The 17385-nt window shown below is 47.4% G+C and overlaps 1 protein-coding gene across 1 annotated transcript; it reads right to left on the bottom strand.

The window, feature by feature from the left end:
• Positions 1–15726: 15726 nt before the first annotated feature.
• On the bottom strand, positions 15727–16893 carry LOC138654571 (homeobox protein not2-like). The gene is made up of 3 exons (XM_069743467.1): positions 16506–16893; positions 16053–16243; positions 15727–15852 (listed from the first exon to the last, which is right to left on the bottom strand). The coding sequence occupies exons 1-3, from the start codon at positions 16891–16893 to the stop codon at positions 15727–15729; spliced, it is 705 nt and encodes a 234-aa protein (XP_069599568.1).
• Between the last annotated feature and the right edge of the window lie 492 nt (positions 16894–17385).

Genomic DNA, 17385 nt, shown 5'->3' with positions numbered 1-17385 from the left:
TGGTTCCAGGGGTACACGGGCAGCAGTGACCTGGTCAGTGTAGTAGTAGTTGAAAGAATGGACCGCAGACAGGCATCGAAGGCCTAAAATAATAACACATGGCTGTAGGCAATTTTAAATTGGTTCCAGGGGTACACGGACAGCAGTGGTGTGGTCAGTGGAGGCCTAGTGGAAGGAGTGACCGCAGACAGGCATCGAAGGCCTAAAATAATAACACATGGCTGTAGGCAATTTTAAATTGGTTCCAGGGGTACACGGGCAGCAGTGGTGTGGTCAGTGGAGGCCTAGTGGAAGGAGTGACCGCAGACAGGCATCGAAGGCCTAAAATAATAACACATGGCTGTAGGCAATTTTAAATTGGTTCCAGGGGTACACGGGCAGCAGTGACCTGGTCAGTGTAGTAGTAGTTGAAAGAATGGACCGCAGACAGGCATCGAAGGCCTAAAATAAAAAAATTGGGCTGGCTGTAGGCAATTTTAAATTGGTTCCAGGGGTACACGGACAGCAGTGGTGTGGTCAGTGGAGGCCTAGTGGAAGGAGTGACCGCAGACAGGCATCGAAGGCCTAAAATAATAACACATGGCTGTAGGCAATTTTAAATTGGTTCCAGGGGTAGACGGGCAGCAGTGACCTGGTCAGTGTAGTAGTAGTTGAAAGAATGGACCGCAGACAGGCATCGAAGGCCTAAAATAATAACACATGGCTGTAGGCAATTTTAAATTGGTTCCAGGGGTACACGGACAGCAGTGGTGTGTTCAGTGGAGGCCTAGTGGAAGGAGTGACCGCAGACAGGCATCGAAGGCCTAAAATAATAACACATGGCTGTAGGCAATTTTAAATTGGTTCCAGGGGTACACGGGCAGCAGTGACCTGGTCAGTGTAGTAGTAGTTGAAAAAATGGACCGCAGACAGGCATCGAATGCCTAAAATAATAACACATGGCTGTAGGCAATTTTAAATTGGTTCCAGGGGTACACGGACAGCAGTGGTGTGTTCAGTGGAGGCCTAGTGGAAGGAGTGACCGCAGACAGGCATCGAAGGCCTAAAATAATAACACATGGCTGTAGGCAATTTTAAATTGGTTCCAGGGGTACACGGGCAGCAGTGACCTGGTCAGTGTAGTAGTAGTTGAAAGAATGGACCGCAGACAGGCATCGAAGGCCTAAAATAAAAAAATTGGGCTGGCTGTAGGCAATTTTAAATTGGTTCCAGGGGTACACGGACAGCAGTGGTGTGGTCAGTGGAGGCCTAGTGGAAGGAGTGACCGCAGACAGGCATCGAAGGCCTAAAATAATAACACATGGCTGTAGGCAATTTTAAATTGGTTCCAGGGGTACACGGGCAGCAGTGACCTGGTCAGTGTAGTAGTAGTTGAAAGAATGGACCGCAGACAGGCTTAGAAGGCCTAACATAACAAACTTGGGCTGGCTGTAGGCACTTTTAAATTGGTTCCAGGGGTACACGGGCAGCAGTGGTCTGGTCAGTGGAAGTCTAGTGGAAGGAGTGACCGCAGACAGGCTTCCAAGGCCTAACATAACAAACTTGGGCTGGCTGTAGGCACTTTTAAATTGGTTCCAGGGGTACACGGGCAGCAGTGGTCTGGTCAGTGGAAGTCTAGTGGAAGGAGTGACCGCAGACAGGCTTCCAAGGCCTAACATAACAAACTTGGGCTGGCTGTAGGCACTTTTAAATTGGTTCCAGGGGTACACGGGCAGCAGTGGTCTGGTCAGTGGAAGTCTAGTGGAAGGAGTGACCGCAGACAGGCTTCCAAGGCCTAACATAACAAACTTGGGCTGGCTGTAGGCACTTTTAAATTGGTTCCAGGGGTACACGGGCAGCAGTGGTCTGGTCAGTGGAAGTCTAGTGGAAGGAGTGACCGCAGACAGGCTTCGAAGGCCTAACATAACAAAATTGGGCTGGCTGTAGGCACTTTAAATTGGTTCCAGGGGTACATGGGCAGCAGTGTATGGTCAGTGGAAGGAGTGACGGCAGACAGTCTTCGAAGGCCTAACATAACAAAATTGGGCTGACTGTAGGCACTTTTAAATTGGTTCCAGGGTAACACGGCCAGCAGTGGCCTGGTCAGTGTAGTAGTTGTAGAAAGAAGGGACCGCAGACAGGCTTCGAAGGCCTAACATAACAAAAATGTCAAAACAATGGTATTGTCAGTGCCAGGCATTGAAGGATGTCAGCGGCTAGACTACACATTGGTGAAGCTGTGAGAGATAATTTTGCTAGTGGTAGAGCACTGTTTGAGCTGGGGGGGGGAACTGTCTTGTGGCCGGCGGTACAGGCACAGGGCCCCTCATATTACAACGGTGTGTCTGACGTTGGGTGCGCACCACCACCGCCAGAGACACTTTATTGTACTATGAGGGACCCAGTGGCAGTGCCGTCGACCAAAAGCGGCCACACCCACCTCTTCAGACAAACAGCACTCTCAAGGGTCCAAGCGCAAAGTGGCGATAGCACGGCCCCGTGTGGGGAGTTTGGCCATTTCGTGAGGTGGAAACATGTCGTATGCTGGACAATCAGGTGAAGAAAATTACGAGATTGGAAAAGTCATTCAGAATAGTCCACAGGCAAGACCTTTTCATAGGAAAGCTAGGTGTCAGCCGGGCAGGGTGGGGCAAAAGATTTTGAAATCCAGTTGTGGTTCATTTTAATGAAGGTTAGATCATCTACATTTTGGGTAGCCAGACGAGTCCTTTTTTCTGTTAGTATTGAACCTGCAGCACTGAATACTCTTTCTGATAGGACACTAGCTGCCGGGCAAGCAAGCTCCTGCAATGCATATTCTGCCAATTCTGGCCAGGTGTCTAATTTGGATGCCCAGTAATCAAATGGGAATGACGGTTGAGGGAGAACGTCGATAAGGGATGAAAAATAGTTTGTAACCATACTGGACAAATGTTGTCTCCTGTCACTTTGAATTGATGCTGCAGTACCTGTCCTGTCTGCGGTCATAGAAAAATCACTCCACAACCTGGTCAGAAAACCCCTCTGTCCAACGCCACTTCTGATTTCTGCCCCTCTAACACCTCTGGTCTGCTGGCCCCTGGAGCTCGTGTGAGAACGATCACGGGCGCTGTGTGCAGGGAATGCCAGAAGCAAACGGTCAACAAGAGTTGATTGTTTTGTTGCTAATATTAGTTCCAAGTTCTCATGTGGCATAATATTTTGCAATTTGCCTTTATAGCGAGGATCAAGGAGGCAGGCCAACCAGTAATCGTCATCGTTCATCATTTTTGTAATGCGTGTGTCCCTTTTGAGGATACGCAAGGCATAATCCGCCATGTGGGCCAAAGTTCCCGTTGTCAAATCTGCGGTTGTGCTTGGTTGAGGGGCAGTTGCAGGCAAATCTACGTCACTTGTGTCCCTCAAAAAACCAGAACCCGGCCTTGCCACGCCACCAATTTCCCGTGCCCCCGGGAAAGCTTCCTCATTAAAAATATACTCATCCCCATCATCCTCCTCATCCTCCACCTCCTCTTCGCCCGGTACCTCGTCATGTACACTGCCCTGACCAGACAATCGCTGACTGTCATCAAGGCTTTCCTCTTCCTCTGGTGCAGACGCCTGATCCTTTATGTGCGTCAAACTTTGCATCAGCAGACGCATTAGGGGGATGCTCATGCTTATTATGGCGTTGTCTGCACTAACCAGCCGTGTGCATTCCTCAAAACACTGAAGGACTTGACACATGTCTTGAATCTTCGACCACTGCACACCTGACAACTCCATGTCTGCCATCCTACTGCCTGCCCGTGTATGTGTATCCTCCCACAAAAACATAACAGCCCGCCTCTGTTCGCACAGTCTCTGAAGCATGTGCAGTGTTGAGTTCCACCTTGTTGCAACGTCTATGATTAGGCGATGCTGGGGAAGGTTCAAAGAACGCTGATAGGTCTGCATACGGCTGGAGTGTACAGGCGAACGGCGGATATGTGCGCAAAGTCCACGCACTTTGAGGAGCAGGTCGGATAACCCCGGATAACTTTTCAGGAAGCACTGCACCACCAGGTTTAAGGTGTGAGCCAGGCAAGGAATGTGTTTCAGTTGGGAAAGGGAGATGGCAGCCATGAAATTCCTTCCGTTATCACTCACTACCTTGCCTGCCTCAAGATCTACAGTGCCCAGCCACGACTGCGTTTCTTGCTGCAAGAACTCGGACAGAACTTCCGCGGTGTGTCTATTGTCGCCCAAACACTTCATAGCCAATACAGCCTGCTGACGTATGCCAGTAGCTGCCCCATAATGGGAGACCTGGTGTGCAACAGTGGCAGGTGCGGATGGAGTGTTTGTGCGACTGCGGTCTGTGGACGAGCTCTTGCTTCTGCAGGAGGACGAGGAGGAGGAGGAGGAGGGGGTGCGAACGGCTACAGACAACTGTTTACTAGACCGTGGGCTAGGCAGAACTGTCCCAAACTTGCTGTCCCCTGTGGACCCTGAATCCACCACATTTACCCAGTGTGCCGTGATGGACACGTAACGTCCCTGGCCATGCCTACTGGTCCATGCATCTGTTGTCAGGTGCACCTTTGTGCTCACAGATTGCCTGAGTGCATGGACGATGCGCTCTTTAACATGCTGGTGGAGGGCTGGGATGGCTTTTCTGGAAAAAAAGTGTCGACTGGGTAGCTCGTAGCGTGGTACAGCGTAGTCCATCAGGTCTTTGAAAGCTTCGCTTTCAACTAACCGGTAGGGCATCATCTCTAACGAGATTAGTCTAGCTATGTGGGCGTTCAAACCCTGTGTACGCGGATGCGAGGCTAAGTATTTCCTTTTTCTAACCATAGTCTCATGTAGGGTGAGCTGGACTGGAGAGCTGGAGATCGTGGAACTAGCGGGGGTGCCGGTGGACATGGCAGACTGAGAGACGGTGGGAGATGGTATTGTTGCCGCCGGTGCCCTAGATGCAGTGTTTCCTACTACGAAACTGGTGATTCCCTGACCCTGACTGCTTTGGCCTGGCAAAGATACCTGCACAGATACAGCAGGTGGTGCGCTAAATGGTGGTCCTACACTGCCGGAAGGGATGTTGCGTTGATGACTAGCTTCATTGGCCGAGGGTGCAACAACCTTAAGGGACGTTTGGTAGTTAGTCCAAGCTTTCAAATGCATGGTGGTTAAATGTCTATGCATGCAACTAGTATTGAGACTTTTCAGATTCTGACCTCTGCTTAAGGAAGTAGAACATTTTTGACAGATGACTTTGCGCTGATCAATTGGATGTTGTTTAAAAAAATGCCAGACTGCACTCTTTCTAGCATCGGATACCTTTTCAGGCATTGCAGACTGAGCTTTAACCGGATGGCCACGCTGTCCTCCACCAGGTTTTGGCTTTGCCACGCGTTTTGGGCAAGATACGGGCCCGGCAGATGGAACCTGTGGCGATGTTGATGCCTGCTGCGGCCCCTCCTCCTCCTCTGCTTCAGAACTGCTGCCGCCTGCACCCTGTTCCCCCAATGGCTGCCAATCGGGGTCAAGAACTGGGTCATCTAATAACTCTTCTTGTACCTCCTGCGCAACTTCGTCTGTGTCACCGTGTCGTTCGGTGGTATAGCGTTCGTGATGGGGCAACATAGTCTCATCAGGGTCTGATTCTTGATCAGCACCCTGCGAGGGCAATGTTGTGGTCTGAGTCAAAGGACCAGCATAGTAGTCTGGCTGTGGCTGTGCGTCAGTGCACTCCATGTCAGATTCAATTTGTAATGGGCATGGACTGTTAACTGCTTCACTTTCTAAGCCAGGGACGGTATGTGTAAAGAGCTCCATGGAGTAACCCGTTGTGTCGCCTGCTGCATTCTTCTCTGTTGTTGTTTTTGCTGAAGAGGACAAGGAAGTGACTTGTCCCTGACCGTGAACATCCACTAACGACGCGCTGCTTTTACTTTTACCAGTTTCACGAGATGAGGCAAAAGAGCTAGAGGCTGAGTCAGCAAGATAAGCCAAAACTTGCTCTTGCTGCTCCGGCTTTAAAAGCGGTTTTCCTAATCCCAGAAAAGGGAGCGTTCGAGGCCTTGTGTAGCCGGACGACGAACCTGGCTCCACAGCTCCAGACTTAGGTGCAATATTTTTTCCCCCACGACCACCTGATGCTCCACCACTACCACTACCCTCATTACCAGCTGACAATGAACGCCCCCGGCCACGACCTCTTCCACTAGACTTCCTCATTGTTTTAAAAACGTAACCAAACTAACGTTTTTTGTTGCAGTCACACAACTTACACGGTGAGCTATAACTTCAGTATGATTTAGCTACCCCTTTACAGGTTGGTGAGACCACAGCGAAAATCAGGCCCAATGTTACACACTCTTTTTTTGGTGGCTGCAAATTAGAGCGATGCCCCACACGCAGGACTGTCACTGAAGCACAAATGTTAATATTAATGTCACACTATTATTTTTTTTTTATTTTTATTTTTTTCAGGAACACTTTAGAAACCCCCCAAAAAAAAAAAAATAGATTTTTGCAGGGAGAATTTAGAAAACAAATGTAACAAACTATATGCTTTCTATGGGCCACTGAGTGAGAGATGACGCACACAGGAATCAGGAGTGGCACACAAGCCCAGAGGCCAATATTTTTCTACCAATGATTGATGGAGTTATTTTCTCTGGTAGATTTTGGAACCCAAATCAAGGAAAAAAAATGTAGGCTTTCTATGGACCACAATTGGAGAGAGAGAGAGAGAGAGAGAGAGATGGCACACCCAGGAGTCAAGACTGGCACACAAGCAGAAAGGCCAATATTAATCTCCCACTGTTTTTTTTGGTTGTTTTTTTTTTTTTTTTTTCAGGGAGACTTTAGAAAAAAAAATAATAAAAAAAATATGATTTTATCAGGAAGAATTTAGAAACCAAATAAAATAAAATGATTTTTTCAGGGAGAATTTATAAAACAAATAAAACCAAAAATAGGCGTTCTATGGCCCACTGACTGAGAGATGACGCACCCAGGAGTCAAGACTGGCACACAAGCAGAAAGGCCAATATTAATCTCCCACTGTTTTTTTTGGTTGTTTTTTTTTTTTTTTTTTCAGGGAGACTTTAGAAAAAAAAATAATAAAAAAAATATGATTTTATCAGGAAGAATTTAGAAACCAAATAAAATAAAATGATTTTTTCAGGGAGAATTTATAAAACAAATAAAACCAAAAATAGGCGTTCTATGGCCCACTGACTGAGAGATGACGCACCCAGGAGTCAAGACTGGCACACAAGCAGAAAGGCCAATATTAATCTCCCACTGTTTTTTTTGGTTGTTTTTTTTTTTTTTTTTTCAGGGAGACTTTAGAAAAAAAAATAATAAAAAAAATATGATTTTATCAGGAAGAATTTAGAAACCAAATAAAATAAAATGATTTTTTCAGGGAGAATTTAGAAAACAAATAAAACCAAAAATAGGCGTTCTATGGCCCACTGACTGAGAGATGACGCACACAGGAGTCAGGAGTGGCACACAAACCCAGAGGCCAATATTTTTCTACCAATGATTGATGTAGTTATTTTCTCTGGTAGATTTTAGAACCCAAATCAAGGAAAAAAAATATAGGCTTTCTATGGACCACAATTGGAGAGAGAGAGAGAGAGAGAGAGAGAGAGAGAGAGAGAGAGAGAGAGATGGCACACCCAGGAGTCAAGACTGGCACACAAGCAGAAAGGCCAATATTAATCTCCCACTGTTTTTTTGGTTGTTTTTTTTTTTTTTTTTTCAGGGAGACTTTAGAAATAAAAATAAAAAAAAAAATATGATTTTATCAGGAAGAATTTAGAAACCAAATAAAATAAAATGATTTTTTCAGGGAGAATTTAGAAAACAAATAAAACCAAAAATAGGCGTTCTATGGCCCACTGACAGAGAGAGAGAGAGATGGAACGCTTAGTACTGGCACACAAGCCCAAAGGGCAATATTAATCTCCCTTTTTTTTTCCAGGGAGAATTTCTAAAACCCAAAAAAAAAATAAAATAGGCTTTCTATGGCCCACTATTTGTGAGAGAGATGGGACGCTCAGGACTGGCACAGATGGCACGCTCAGGACTGGCACAGAAGCCCAGAGGCCAATATTAATCTCCCTTTTTTTCTGGGAGAATTTATAAAACCCAAAAAATATTTAAATAGGCTTTCTATGGCCCACTATTTGTGAGAGAGATGGCACGCTCAGGACTGGCACAGATGGCACGCTCACAACTGGCACACAAGCCCAGAGGCCAATATTAATCTCCCTTTTTTCAGGGAAAATTGATAAAACAAAAAAAAAAATTAAATAGGCTTTCTATGGCCCACTATTTGTGAGAGAGATGGCACGCTCAGGGCTGGCTGGCACAGATGGCACGCTCAGGACTGGCACAGATGGCACGCTCACAACTGGCACACAAGCCCAGAGGCCAATATTAATCTCCCTTTTTTCAGGGAAAATTTATAAAACAAAAAAAAAAATTAAATAGGCTTTCTATGGCCCACTATTTGTGAGAGAGATGGCACGCTCAGGGCTGGCACAGATGGCACGCTCAGGACTGGCACACAAGCCCAGAGGCCAATATTAATCTCCCTTTTTTTCAGGGAAAATTTATAAAACAAAAAAAAAAATTAAATAGGCTTTCTATGGCCCACTATTTGTGAGAGAGATGGCACACTCAGGACTGGCACACAAGCCCAAAGGCCAATATTAATCTCCCACTGTATTTTTATCAGGGAGAATTTATACACCCCACAAAAAAAAATACAGAAAAATGAAAAGGCTTTCTATGGCCCACTATGTGAGAGAGATGGCACACACAGGGATGGCACTCTAGCAGAAATGCCAAATTGCCAATCTTAATCTCCCACCAAAAAAAAAAAAAAAAAAAAAAACAGGGAATGTCCTACAATTACTATCTCCCTGCCTGCAGTAATCTCAGCCAGGTATGGCAAGCAGCTACTATCTCCCTGCCTGCAGTAATCTCAGCCAGGTATGGCAGGCAGCAATAAGGAGTGGACTGATGCACAAATGAAATAAAAAGTGTGGACAAACAAAAAAGATAGCTGTGCAGAAAGGAAGGAACAAGAGGATTTGTGCTTTGAAAAAAGCAGTTGGTTTGCACAGCGGCGTACACACAGCAATGCAGCTATCAGGGAGCCTTCTAGGGCAGCCCAATGAGCTACAGCGCTGAGGGGAAAAAAAAAAAAAAAAAAACTTCCACTGTCCCTGCACACCGAGGGTGGTGTTGGACAGTGCAAATCGCTGCAGCACAAGCGGTTTTGTGGTTAATGGACCCTGCCTAACGCTATCCCTGCTTCTGACAAAGCGGCAGCAACCTCTCCCTAAGCTCAGATCAGCAGCAGTAAGATGGCGGTCGGCGGGAACGCCTCTTTATAGCCCCTGTGACGTCGCAGACAGCAAGCCAATCACTGCAATGCCCTTCTCTAAGATGGTGGGGACCAGGACCTATGTCATCACGCTGCCAACACTCTGCGTTTACCTTCATTGGCTGAGAAATGGCGCTTTTCGCGTCATTGAAACGCGACTTTGGCGCGAAAGTCGCGTACCGCATGGCCGACCCCGCACAGGGGTCGGATCGGGTTTCATGAAACCCCGACTTAGCCAAAAGTCGGCGACTTTTGAAAATGTTCGACCCGTTTCGCTCAACCCTAGTGGTTAGTAAATTGGGAAAAATCTAGATTGTCCCCCACAACTAATCAAAAAATTTTAGGAATTATTCTAGACTCTATAAATCAAATGTGCTTTCTTCCCGAGTCGAAACAAATAGCAATCATAAACGAGGTACAATCGGTGATTAACAACCCCCTAATTTCCCTAAGAGAAGGTATGTCCCTTCTTGGTTCCTTCACATCTTGTATTCCAGCTGTTCCGTGGGCCCAATTCCATAGCAGGAAATTACAGTATACAATACTTTGTGAGGAAGAAAGATTACAGGACCGATTAGATAGTCGTATTTCTTTACCAACAGACGTGATACAATCTCACTTGGTGGTTAAATCCGGATCATTTTACCAGTGGGGTTCCCTGATGCCAGTCCTAGTGGTTGGGGAGAACACTTAGGAGATCAAATAGTGCAAGGTCTGTGGTCTCTTAGAGAATCAGATGATTCTTCTAATAAAAAAGAGCTGAAGGCTATCTATCATGCCTTATCTAAATTTCTTCCGCAGCTACACGGAACGCATACAAGAATCCTTTCAGACAACATGACAGCAGTAGCATATATAAACCACCAAGGAGGAACAAGATCAGAAGCACTCATGTCTATAGCCGACGACATTCTAGCCATAGCAGAAGAGCACCTTCTATCCCTATCAGCGCTGCATGTGAGAGGAATCGACAATTCGAGAGCAGATTTCCTCAGTCGCCACACTCTCCACCAAGGAGAATGGGTTCTAAGTCGTCGTATCTTTTGCATGATAATAAAAAAATGGGGCACTCCCGAGAGAGGTCTTTGTGACAAAACAAAACAGGCAAGTCAAAAAGTTCGCATCATTGTTCCGATCCGACAATCCAGATATCTTCAACGCCCTAAAAGTGCCATGGGTATTCAAGAAGGCATATGCTTTTCCCCCACTGATACTACTTCCGACAGTAATCAGGAAGATAAGGGAGGACAGAGCAAACGTGCTCTTAATAGCTCCGTTCTGGCCCAAGAGGCCATGGTTTTCCTGGCTGAGAGCCATGTCGATCTCAGACCCATGGATCCTCCCGGAGGATCGGGATCTTCTTTTCCAGGGCCCCTTCAACCACCCTCATGTGAAGGGTCTACGGTTAACAGCCTGGAATTTGAGAGGCAGCTGCTAAAGATGAGAGGGTTCTCAAACAAAGTGATTGACACTCTGCTACTAAGTAGAAAAAAATCCACTACCTCCATCTATGCAAGTGTGGAAAAAAATTCTAAACCTCTACCCAACGGCCCTGTCAAACGAAATTCATATTCCTATGATTCTAGAATTTCTTCAAAAAGGGCGCGATTTAGGCCTGGCGGTCAGTACCTTAAAAGTACACATTTCTGCGCTGAGGGCTTTATATGGTCACGATATCGCAGGTAATAAGTGGGTAGCCAGGTTTGTTGCAGCATGCCAGAGGTCACAGACAGTTCGAATTCCCCATGTACCACCTTGGGATGTTAATTTAGTACTTGAAGCTCTAACAGACCACCCTTTTGAGCCACTACATTCAGCTCACATAAAACATGTCTCCCTCAAGACAGCTCTTCTTGTCACCTTAAGGTACCGTCACACTAGACTATATCGCTAGCGATCCGTGACGTTGCAGCGTCCTCGCTAGCGATATCGTCCAGTGTGACAGGCAGCAGCGATCAGGCCCCTGCTGTGCTGTCGCTGGTCGGGGAAGAAAGTCCAGAACTTTGTTTCGTCGCTGGACTCCCCGTAGAAATCGCTGAATCGGCGTGTGTGACACCGATTCAGCGATGTCTTCGCTGGTAACCAGGGTAAACATCGGGTTACTAAGCGCAGGGCCGCGCTTAGTAACCCGATGTTTACCCTGGTTACCATCGTTAAAGTAAAAAAACAACCACTACATACTTACCTACCGCTGTCTGTCCTCGGCGCTCTGCTTCTCTGGTCTGGCTGTGAGCGCCGGGCAGCCGGAAAGCAGAGCGGTGACGTCACTTTGGGATCGTTTGTGTGTGTCTGTGTGACAGCTCTCCAGCGACCACACAGCGATGCTGCAGTGATCGACATCGTTGTCGGTATTGCTGCAGCGTCGCTTAGTGTGACGGTACCTTTACACATGAACTTCTCAAACACATCAGTTTAGTTAGAATAATCAAATAGAGGGAAAAATTGTACACAAGTACCCGGGGAAACTACATTTTTTGTATCTATTATTAAATGATCAAATGCATAAAGAGAAATGTTAAGAAGTGGGAAACCACAGGGTAGTGCCACAGCACTGAATACAGAGCCAAAAGCACTAGCAATGCATGCAGGAATAGATTATCGGTAGGGTATATGGAGCGCCCCCAAGGGCTAGGGGAACTCTGTACCGGGCCCTTCGGTTCTCAAGGGGGATGTCACGGTGGCTGACCCGGTCCATGGCCCTCGGGGCGTCCGTAGAATAAGCGGGAAAAGGTCTTTAAAAGGGATAATGTTCGTCATGCCACCTGTGGTATTCGGTCAGGGTGACCGACGCTGTTCAGGGGTCCGCTGGGGTGATGGTATGGCAGCTGGATGGTATACCTTCGCACAGGTGAAGTATCCCCCCAGGGCTTCCTAGTGTATAGATGGTGGATGGTGCAAGACGCAGTGAATAACGAGGACACAAGGTTGCAGTCTCTTTACCTTTACTGAAGACTTTAGCGTCCACAGCCCAGAGCACCAGATCACAGGGTAGGCAGAGTCCGGCCGGTCCGAGGGCAAATCCAGAGTCCCCTTATCCAGGTGGAAATCAGTAGCCTTCCTCTAGCGCCTGGGTGTTGTAGTCCCTCCCTGCTGTGCGTCTCGGTAAGGCCCTCACAACTGTTGTGGATGTTCAAGATGTTATGTCTTTCTCTCTCTGTCCCCCTGATGGATAGGACAAACCCGTATGACTGATGGCCTGAGGCTTTTTACAGGGACTCTATCATGCCCCGGCCCCCACAGTTGCCACTGTGCCTCCTGGGCAGGTGAAGTATGTCCCCAGGGCTTCCCAGAGTGTAGTTGGTAGATGGTGGATGGTGTAAGGTGCAGTGAATAATGAGGACACAAGGTTGCAGTCTCTATACCTTTACTGAAGGCTTCAACATCCACAGTCCAGGGCACCAGACCACAGGGTAGGCAGTCTGGCCGGTCTGAAGGCAAATCCAGAGTCCCCTTATCCAGGTTGAATTCAGTAGCCTTCTTACTAGCGCCTGGGTGTTGTAGTACTGCTGAGCAACTCGGTGAGGTCCTCACAACTCTTGTAGATGTTCTAGATGTTATCTCTTCCTCTCTGTCCCCCAGATGGTGTGGATAGGACAAACCCGTATGACTGATGCCCTGAGGCTTGTTTATAGGGACCCTAGAGATGCCCCGACCCCCACAATTTGCCACCGTGTCTTCTTAGGTACTTAGGTTGGGCAGCCAACTTGGAATTGACTGTCCTGCCAGTCTCTGAAGTAAGGCGTAGAGTCTATTACTCCCTCGGTGTTCCGGCCACCGGCTATGCGCCTCAGGAGGCAGCCTCTCTCAGGGTAGGACTCCTTCTGGTTTTCTCCTTGTGCTATGACTTCGTGTCTCACTTTCTACAATACAATTCCTTTCTTGTTCTTTGTTGGGATGCTGCCGCACGTGGGGCAGGCGCAGCTCTGTGTCTTTCTGTCTCGTGCTAGGCCTCCAACAGGATCCCACCCCTGTATGGGGCCCTCTGTCTGCAGCTTGGTGTTCCTCCCTTCCCGCTGTCTGCCTGTCAGGTGTTGCCTGGGCCAAGCCCAGTTAGCTTCTCACTAACTTTCTATCCAACCCACCAGTTTTACCCTAATGAGGAGTGCCCTAATAGATAGGAGCCAGGCTCCCCCTGGTGACTGGAGTGTGAAGTGTGGTGTATGGTTTGTGATACCTGGCAGGGTGGACTCCTTTAGTGCCATCAGACGTAATATCACTCCCCCTGGTAGAAGAATAACATTACTGCAACAAACCAGGACTCTTACTATCTATCTATGAAACATAATTACCCGTAGAGGTATTCTATCTTACGAAGTGCATGTACCCTCTTAGGGTATACTATCATTAACCCTTAAGGTGCTAATCAACATTTTCTTTCTTTCTTTTTCTTTCACGTATGCAGGACTGTCTACCCCCACGGGCCTACTGCATTTTTGTTCCTAAAACCTATCATTTTATTTAAAGTACATCAGTTTAACATTTTAACTACATACTATATGCAATGTGAACTTTATTACTAACTAACTTCTTAAGGCAACATTATTACTCTTTAGTAAGGTGCAACAAATGAACATTCCCTTTAAGAGGGGAAACTCAAGTCTTTCTCTGAGGTAGTGCAAAGTATCAACACGTCAGTTAAAACTTTTGGAACAGTAAAACTTTCACGAAGTTTTCAGTTTTTTTTGTAAAACCAGTGGGGTGCACCTTTAAGAAGGTGCAAACTATATACACCGGACAGTTTGTGAACCATTCACCGTCCATGATTCCAATGTTCTTTAAAACAATGATGAAATTGTGCAAAACTTGAAACAATAGGGATCCCGGGTAAACAAAGGGATCCCTTTAAGTGTTAACCCAGAACGGGTTTTAAAGCAGCAAAACATAACCAGTTAACTATTTACAGCCTTCGTTTTTTCAAGGTTTATTCGAGTCCTCGAGGTAGCAGTGGTCGAGGTAGCCCAGCTGGATACTGGCGGCTACCAGGTGCTACATATGTGCTCCCTCACTTCAGATGGGGGTTTGCGTACCCACAGTCTTCTGTTTAGGAGCAGCTGGAGCACAGAAGTCAACGAAGTCAACTCTTTGGCCACCACAGTGGTAGTAGTGGCGACGGTACATGTTGTGGTCCTTATGATGGTACACGTCGGGGTAACAGTTGTGGTCTTGGTGATGGCAGTAGTCTGGACACAAGGTGGCACTGTTGCCACAGGGGGCGATTGGGCTGGAGTTTTAGCATGGTGCACCGCAGGGTCTCTTTTTGCGCACGTTTAAGGCGAACCAGCCCTTCTCACCGAAGTGCCTGGTGTAGGTAACGGTGTCTTCCGGGTAAAGGTCTTGGTGGCCTTCCCGAAGGTGGGATTCCACAACCCTCCTATTTACAAAGACCTCGGTGTACATCCCTGGCTCTTTGATGAAGCCCCATCCTCCTTGGAGTTTGGCTACAACTGTGCCCTGCTTATGCGGGGCCTGGTGAGTGTTGCGGTCCTTGCGGGCCTGGGCGGTCATGAGCCTGGCGGTGGGCCTGGTATTCCACCTCTTTCTCCTCCCACTTTCGGTTAAGTTGGGCCTGGTATTCCTCCCAACTTAGCACTTCCACTGTCTCTCCCTCTTGTCGTTCTGCCCCGGGGAACCCCATGAAATCCAATCCGGGATTCACCCAACGGTACACAGTCCGCTCCACATAGACCTCACCTGGCAGGGTGGTGGGCGAAATTGGGGCCTTCAGGAATTGCTCCATGCCCGTAGCCTGGTCCCAGGGCCCGAGGCACTGGAGGCGGTGAGCTCCGCAGGGAGGTGGTGCTGCGACAGGGCCCACTAGCAGGTCCTCAGTCACCGGGGCAGGGTCAGCGAGATTGCAAAAACAATATGAAAACCTCCATAGCAATGTTCTGAGATGACCAAATGTCCTACAAAATCTGAGATTTCTACTAAAAGATGACGTTCATCACACAACTCTTGCTTGGATTCTTACTGGCTGGGTGACAAGTAGAGCTAGGCTTTTAGAAAAATTACACTTCTGTGGCATAAGTGCCAAGTTCATTGGTCTCATTGTCCTGTTCATGGTGCCTTTTTGGCAAGACTGCATCATCCTTGGGTTGTCTGCAGACTTCTCCACACTTGGAGAAAAGCCAGATGGCTGTATACCTCAGATGGGGTTTGCAACCCTTGGACTAGCCATAAGCAATCCTGACCGGAGCATGGAAGCTGCATAGAAAGTCATGCTGTTACTCAAGGGTTGAGAGCCACCGGCCAGTCTGTGCGCTTCATTGTGACCTTAATCAAAGTTATGTGACCGGGTGACTCTTCCCTAATTGTCAAGGGAAAAGCAGGTGATGGAGATCTACTCATCAACATCCACCTCATCCTCTCCTTCAATCTCTGGTGTCTGAAGCTGGTGGTTCTTTGGGAAGGACTCCAAACTGGGAGAACTTGGCGTTCTTCTGTTCCAGACTTTGCTTCCTCCACTTAATCCTTCTATTCTGGAACCAGACCTTCACCTAATGAAGAAAGGGGAACACATTGTTGAGAACTTGGATCTAGAGAAAATGTGAGACACTCTATATAATATGGGTCGCTGTTACAGCACTGTGACCCATATTATATCTGTTACAAAGCAAATATGTTCAGCTAAAATAAAAATGCATTGCCAAACAAAAAGGGCTCAATTTGAGAACAGAGTACATGTGCAAGTTCTTACCTGGGTTTCTGTGAGGCCAAGTGTGGCAGCGAGGTCCACTCGTTCTGTCCCCACCATATACTGTTGCTTCAGGAAGTCTTTCTCCAACTTTTCCAGCTGTTCTGGAGTGAAGACCGTCCTAATCCTCTTCAGTTTGGAGGGTCCCATCTTGCAGGGCAGAGATTCTATGGGACAGTTGAAGGACATATATCCTGGAAGAAGCAGAAGATGTCGATACCACAGGCAAGAAAGAAGGAAGGAGCGAACCTAGGACTGGAGCAAACTGAGCTACAACTTCTACAAGTGTAATTCAAGATGATTATTCTGATGTGAGAAATACAAGTTTCAGCAATTCTTATTCTGAAGAATAAAAATCCACATCTCTCCTGATCTAAGCAACGTTTTGTAAAGATTATTAGCACCAAAAACTAACTATATAGAATTAATATAACAAGTTGAGGAGTGTGGACTCACCTCTGTGGCTGCACAGGGGGTACGGACCTCTGCACCCTCCACTGAGTCGTCTGTAATGCTGCTGGGGCTGAACATAGCCGGGGAAGGCTGCAGGTTGGCAGAGAAATACTGGAGGGTACGACATGGCCCCATAGGAGTAGCCATGGGGTGCAGGGGGCATCTGCCAGCCAGGTTCCTCCACAATGACTCGGGGACCCGGTCTGTCCTTCCTGGATAGTAGGGAATCAATATCAAAGGCTTTCTTGGGTGTTGTCTGGTCTTGAATGGCCGATGGCAGAGCAGGAGCCTGAGCCAAGTGATGGCCAAGTCCTGGGAAGATGGGAGTAGGCTGCATGATGGCAGGGAGAAGTGTTGTGAATTCTGTTGTCGGGCTCCCTCCTGTGGTCATGAATGGTACTTCGGCTGGTTCTGTCCATGGACTTCCTCTGGTGGGTGTTTCTGAGTTTCACAGGTGACTAGGTTAATTCGTTAGCTGCTGCTCTATTTAACTCCACTTAGATCTTTGCTTCATGCCACCTGTCAATGTTCCAGTATTGGTCTAGTTCACTCCTGGATCGTTCTTGTGACCTGTCTTCCCATCAGAAGCTAAGTTCCAGCTTGTATTTCTTTGGTTTGCTATTTTTCTGTCCAGCTTGCTATTTAATTTGCTGTCTTGCTTGCTTGAAGCTCTGGGACGCAGAGGGAGCGCCTCCGCACCGTGAGTCGGTGCGGAGGGTCTTTTTGCGCCCTCTGCATGGTATTTTTGTAGGTTTTTGTGCTGACCGCAAAGTAAAAAAAAAAGAAAAAAAACAGCAAAACAAGGCAGAGATTCTTACCTGCCTAGGCCTCTAAACAAATGCACTATCAGGATGTAGTGGACCCATGTGGTTAAGATGGAGAC

The sequence above is a fragment of the Ranitomeya imitator genome, unplaced genomic scaffold (assembly GCF_032444005.1).
Source record: "Ranitomeya imitator isolate aRanImi1 unplaced genomic scaffold, aRanImi1.pri SCAFFOLD_316, whole genome shotgun sequence".
Classification (NCBI taxonomy): domain Eukaryota; kingdom Metazoa; phylum Chordata; class Amphibia; order Anura; family Dendrobatidae; genus Ranitomeya; species Ranitomeya imitator.
The sequence above is the reverse complement of the archived record's forward strand: the minus strand, read 5'-3'. Positions and strand labels throughout refer to the sequence as shown.